Consider the following 6,862-nt stretch of genomic DNA (forward strand, 5'->3'; position numbering starts at 1 on the left):
GCAAGACACATGAAAGTCCGCATGGAGTTTGCTAAAAAACACCTGAAGGACTCCAAGATGGTGAGAAATAAGATTCTCTGGTCTGATGAGACCAAGATAGAACTTTTTGGCCTTAATTCTAAGCGGTATGTGTGGAGAAAACCAGGCACTGCTCATCACCTGTCCAATACAGTCCCAACAGTGAAGCATGGTGGTGGCAGTATCATGCTATGGGGGTGTTTTTCAGCTGCAGGGACAGGACGACTGGTTGCAATCGAGGGAAGGGTGAATGGGGCCAGGTACAGGGATATCCTGGACGAAAACCTTCTCCAGAGTGCTCGGGACCTCAGACTGGGCCGAAGGTTCACCTTCCAACGAGACAATGACCCTAAGCACACAGCTAAAATAACGAAGGAGTGGTTTCACAACAACTCCGTGACTGTTCTTGAATGGCCCCGCCAGAGCCCTGACTTAAACCCAATTGAGCATCTCTGGAGAGACCTGAAAATGGCTGTCCACCAACGTTTACCATCCAACCTGACAGCACTGGAGAGGATCTGCAAGGAGGAATGGCAGAGGATCCCCAAATGCAGTGTGAAAAACTTGTTGCATCATTCCCAAAAAGACTCATGGCTGTATTAGCTCAAAAGGGTGCTTCTACTAAATACTGAGCAAAGGGTCTGAATACTTATGACCATGTGATATTTCAGTTTTTCTTTTTTAATAAATCCGCAAAAATGTCAAAAATTCTGTGTTTTTCTGTCAATATGGGGTGCTGTGTGTACATTAATGAGGAAAAAAATGAACTTAAATGATTTTAGCATATGGCTGCAATATAACAAAGAGTGAAAAATTTAAGGGGGTCTGAATACTTTCCGTACCCACTGTATATATACAGTATATATATACATACATATACACACACAGACACCCACAAACCCTGTACAGAATGCCTATATGTTGGGAAGGCTCAATATCAGCCTAGAGAACTACCGAGTCTGCAAATGCATTACTGCAAAAAGCATAAATGAACAGGCTATGAGACAATATAAAAATGTCTAAAATTAACACTACCAACATGCACATGAACTATGAATCTTTAAATTGCTTGCTTTGTTCACACAACAGTTAAAAACCCAAATAGGTTTTCATCACTGTCATGTAAAACAAAGAAAATGATCACATCCTCTTACCAGAGAAGCCATTAGCTCTTAGGACAGATACTGAGCTGTTTGTTTTGCAAATCCTCGTACAATTTGAACATTTGTTGCTTGGTCAGTGTGAACCTGAACTGTCAAAACCCCAGACCTAACGTTACAGTATACTACACCAACCAGACTGCATTCAAAACCAGATCAGTTTAACAGATGAGATCAACAAGTATCAGCTAACGTGCTATTCACACGGAAAACCTCTTTCCTGGGCACGTAGCACTGCTACACCACATTATCTACTACACCTTCTTACATTAATGTAAAGCATGTGCTAACGTTAACGAGATGCTCAACCAAACAATAACTGCAGCAAGCTACCGTTAGCATGTTAGCTTATATCTGCCTATTAGCTGTCTCATTTCACGCCAAACACAGTGACAGCTATTACACTTATGTAGATAAAATAGACCGAATACACTGGTATAATTAATGTAAGTGAAGTGATGCCAACTGTTGCTGTCAGCGTCTGTGTTTGAAGTCAGTTTAGCCTGCTTATGCTAGCTTGCTAGCTGCAAAATGAATGGGGGGCTGGGCTAGCGTCTAGCATCCCATCAACCGTTATTAGACAGAAATAACTCACCTGGTTATAATGCGCCCTGAACGGTTTCAGATAGTCTGACTCTGTGCACGGAACGACTTCAATGTTATTGATCTCTTCCATAATAAACTTGGATCTAGGTTGGGGGCTCACCAACGGCTGTCTGTCACCGCACACTGACAGCGAATGAACGTCTACGGAAGCCGGGAGAGGACGATACTTACTATTAATTCAAGTATTTTCTGAAACAATAGTGAATACATATTAGCTTTAAGGTGGAATTTTATTTTCCTACTATATAAAATTATATTTATTTTAATTAATTATTATTTGTTGCAATAAAGTTGTCACAAATTAATATTGAACACTATTAAAAAGAAACAAAATCCTAACATGTTTGTTTTTGTTTTTACATTTAAAAAAATTCTAGATTTATATAAGATTGGTATCCATCCATCCATCCATCATGAACTGCTTATCTGGGGTTGAGTTGCAAGTTTAATAGAGGGGCACAGACGACCCTCTCTCCAGCAACACTTTTCACTCCTCCTGGGGTTCCCAGGTTAGATGAGACAGCCTATACGTATAATCCCTCCAATGTGTACTGGGTTTACCCCAGGGCCTCCTACCAGTTGGATGTTCCTAAAAAAAACACCACGATAAAGACATATCCATCAAGGTCCAAGTTAACTTTTTGATTCAAACCCATGGGTCCTTTTTGTTGTGAGGCTACTACTGTTTTAAAGAATCTCATCATATACGTAAGTCGGATCAGTACTAATGAATTTGTAATACAGGTGGACTGCACTAGTAGCCGTTGTTCACATCCAGGTATGAGAGGTTGTGCAAACAGCACATTGCAGTAAATACACTATAATACTGTAAGTAGCTGGCCTCTTATACCAAACATTTTAGTTCTTGCTGGGTGCTGTGTCCTGCAATCCATATATAAAAAAGAGTCAGGGTACAATCACAAAAATATTGAAAATGCATGTCTAACAACAAACACAGATGACAACCATGAAATAAAGATGAAGACAATGGAAGGATGTTTCATCTCACCACATGCCACTGACCGGCTCAGAGTGTAGCACCAGTCACAGGCCAAATAAAGATGATGCAATTGTTACTAACTGGCCCAGAGGAGTACTGCATTATTTATCAAGGGTGATCTGTGTGAGAAGCTAAAAGTATTTTATTTTTATCAGCACTCTTCAGTCATTCAAATCAAACTATACTGATTTAAAAACCTAATTTTAAATGATTTACACATAATGAAAGCCTTTGTTGTAGATGAAAAATTTGCAGATCTGGTTTGTGTTTCTTAACTAAAGTAGAGCCCTGTGTTATTGTTTACACTACTGTGCTACTAATGTAAACTAAACTTCAGCAGCTGGACAAAATAAATAGCTCATAATCCACTTACTAGGTTGTTTTAAATGGAACTTTTTAACTGGTCTTCATTGTCATCATCAGCAGATTTAAGACATGAGATGCACCTGAAAGCTCTGGGAAAACCTATTTACTAAGATTCTTTTTAACTGTTATTTTCATAATCAAGAATGAACTTTCCACCTCAAAACAACAGCAGATTTAGAAGAAATTAAAGGAATTGTTAAAGATTTTGGGAATCTTCATATTTCTTGATAAAAGTTTACTGGAAGTTGCTTCCAGTCTTTTTGCTGCGGTAAGCTGCCTATAGGTTCAATAAGCCTATTAACCAAAATATCAGTCTATTCTTTTAACAATGAACTCATTTGTAAAAACAGCCTTTCCAGTTAGTTTGGAATTAATAATCATGGTCTAATCCTGCCTTTTGAGGTTGACTTTGTTGCTTGCAGTCAGCACTTTAAGTGAAGCAGACAGCTTCATATTACAACATGAATAGAAGCCCAGCATCCTCCACATGCTGAGTAAGGAATAAGAGATGGGTGTGGGAGCTGTTTCTCACCAACCCAGCCTCGGAGGGTGAGGCTGCATGATGTCACCTCTCACATCAATAACAGCTTTATAATGGAAAACAATCTACAGAACTCCAATCTTGATAGGGCTGACTTCCTCCAACAAATGAGGCCCAGTCCACCACCCACTACACAAGGACAGGATGTAACACTTTTGCTAGCTGATTTACATCCAAATAAATACATGCCTAGACGAAACAATGTGTAGACTCAAAAGAGGAACCGGCGTCTCTCCTCTGGGCACCTCCAATTTGTGTCGCCTGATCTGGCCAAGCTGTAGGGCACGATAAGACGGGAGGGACTGCTGAGTTTGTACTCTACAGGAGTCACCTAGATTTACTAAGAACATTTGAAGTGATCAGTAGCCATGTAATCTGAAGTGGAAAAGCCAAAGTGATTCCAAGGTTCAAATATTTACAGGATAAATCCAGTTTTAGTCTATATTCCTGTCACTAACATGAGTCTAACATGAGTACAGCAGTTTCCTTACATCCTCAAGCCCATTTTCTTCTGCCTAATATGTATATCTTTAATACGTGGCCACTGACCAAGTTTCATCTTTTTTAAAATAAATGTCACTCAAAGTGGAGAAAATAGTTTCCCTTGGGGGGCAATATTTTTAGTGGTGGGTTTAAAACATTTGGTGCTCTAGTGAGTATTTACAGCTGTAAATGGCTTATGCAGGACTGATGAAAAATAAACCACAATATGGTGTATTGATGTGTTTTAATAGTTCTATTCATCAGTCAAAACTCATATCCTATTTCCAAACAGAAATGCCCAGTCCCTCCCAAATTCAGAAACAAGAGGGGTTAACTAAAACACAGAGGCTTTCTTAGAAATAAAGCAGAAAAAAAAACAGGAAAAAGAGAAGGAACAGGACCACAGTCCTAAAAGAGAAACACACATGAGATCGATATCGTTGCTGTTCCACCTTTTTCCATGATTGTCATGTATAGGAAAATACTTAAAAGGTTAACAAAATATCCACAGGAGGAAACAAACGAAGAAAAACATACTTCCTCGTGGAAAGTGGAAGAACAAGATGTACAGGGTGGAAAGAAAAGTGTAATACAGTTTTACAACTGCTGTGAACATCACTGAACATTACAAGTTCCTGTTAATACTTGTCTGCACTGACGCCTTCAAATGATGTAAAAGGTGTATCCAAATACCTGGGGGAAGAAGTGCTCACATTCTTTACTTAAGTAAAACTATGAATACAAGCTTTAAAATACTATTACAATACTGTTACAGTAAGGTTACTACGTTTAAATTACTAAAAGTATTAGATTAATAATGATACATGAGTATGTAAGCAGCATTTTACTATTGCAACTGCACAATTAAGTTGAAACTATTTTATACAGTTGGTAGATTGCCCCAGTGGTTTCCAAGCTAGGGGCAGGTTTAAGTGTAATATTTCCCTCTGTAATGTAGTGGAATTTAGGCTTTAGAAGCATAAAGTTTATGGTACTGTAGTCTAAGTTAACTCAAATCTGTACTCAAGTATAGCACCTGATTAAACGTACCTCTGCAAGTACCTCATACTTTATGACACTGACCAGGCACTAAAATTAAAAAACATTTACAGTATGTCACATACTGCTGCAAGAAGACTGAATCAATACTGCTGGAAGATAAGTGCTGTCTTCTACATGAAAACAGCAACACATCCTTGTGCACTGTGTGCTTACACCTGAACTTCATTCAGTGGAAGATATTCACTAAAACGTTCTGTATTTTTGGCTACATGGTGAACTTACACTGGATTCTTTTCAGGGCCTCACTTTGAGCATCGCCCACCAAAAAAATGCCTTATCAAAATATTTTATCAGTTCCTCAGTCAGGTCCTGGGGCGGCAATAATGTATGAATCCTGTCCTTCTACAAACATGCGAGTGCAGGATCCTCAGGTCATGAACAATTACTGTGTGCAGGCGGCTGATGCAGGCCAGACTTCCTCGGGCTTAGCTCAACACCAAACCAGGAGCCTCCTGTAGCCACCAAAAACCTTCTCTTCTTGTCCGCCTGTGCAGTTTAGTTTTTTTTTTTATTCATTACTTACTGTCTCTTCATCCTAATGAATGATGTTGTATGAAATTATGACTTTTACAGTGCATATACCACACTTACAAGTTGTATAAATCTAATACATCAAATAAACAAGTTATCTATTAGTTGTACTTTAAAACTACTTGACTTTTATGCCTAAAATATCAGACTATTGTCAGGCTTGAAATGTCAAGAATGGTAAGCAAGCTATAACACTGGCTCATAAAATACTAAATTTGCCAGGTTGATTGAATACAGGTGTTCTGAGCTCCAAAGCCCTTTATGACCCACAGCATGTAGACAGTAGCTCAAAGACCCATTTGGTTTTGTAATTTAATGGGGAAAAAGTCCCCAGAGGTCTGTCCATAGCATAGTTTATCAGCCAGGGTCAAGCGGGGATTTGGGCCAAGACCTCAGAGAATGCAGTTAGCAGGCTCAGAGTGTGGATCAAGATGACTGGTAGCTGTCTGTCTACCAGTCTGGACGTTCAGCCGCCACTTGCCTTGTCCAGGAGATGCTTCTAAATCTCCCACCCCAGCCTGGATCTCAAAATAGCATCACATGTCAAAAGGGCACTTGATAACTCAGCACAGAAATCTACATGTTGTGTGGCTGAGATGATGGAGTCGTCGTGGTGAAGACAGTAAGAAAAGACAGTGACAAGACTGCGGTTATCAAGGTCCATGAAAATAGACAGTTGGTTTTCACACTGTGGGACTTGAGTCACATTTAGATGTTTGTAATGTGAGAATTATGAACTTTATAAGCTGATAATACTCTATATCAGTGTTGCACTGAATTGTTCTACTGCTTAAACAAAAACATCAGTTACGGTAGTGCTGGTTTATGTTATATTTGTATAAAAAATGGTTGTGCATTATGGCACCTGCCACCTCACAGCAAGAAGGTTCCAGGTCTGAGCCTGGGCTGACCTGAGGCCTTTCTGTGCGGAGTTTGCATGTTCTCCCTGTGCCTGTGTGGGTTCTCTCTGGGTGCTCCAGCTTCCTCCCACAGTCCCAAGACATGCAACTTTGGTTGAGTGGCAACTCTAAGTTACGCCCGTAGGAGTCAGTGTGAGTGTGTGTGGTTGTTTGTCTACGTGTCAGCCCTGTGATA

General features: G+C 39.7%; 1 protein-coding gene across 3 annotated transcripts in view; it reads right to left on the reverse strand.

Moving 5' to 3' along the window:
* nudt14 (nudix (nucleoside diphosphate linked moiety X)-type motif 14) overlaps positions 1–1,950 on the reverse strand; it is a 34,164-nt gene extending 32,214 nt beyond the window's left edge. The window contains exon 1 of one of the 3 annotated variants that reach the window (XM_020603928.1): positions 1,774–1,950. In XM_020603928.1, coding sequence (XP_020459584.1) covers positions 1,774–1,854 — 81 coding nt within the window. In that variant the 5' untranslated portion in view covers positions 1,855–1,950. The remainder of the gene's footprint in view (positions 1–1,773) is intronic. The other 2 variants (XM_020603930.1, XM_020603929.1) reach the window with 2 other exon arrangements.
* Between the last annotated feature and the right edge of the window lie 4,912 nt (positions 1,951–6,862).

This window comes from Monopterus albus, unplaced genomic scaffold (assembly GCF_001952655.1).
Source record: "Monopterus albus unplaced genomic scaffold, M_albus_1.0 scaffold63.1, whole genome shotgun sequence".
NCBI classification, from domain to species: domain Eukaryota; kingdom Metazoa; phylum Chordata; class Actinopteri; order Synbranchiformes; family Synbranchidae; genus Monopterus; species Monopterus albus.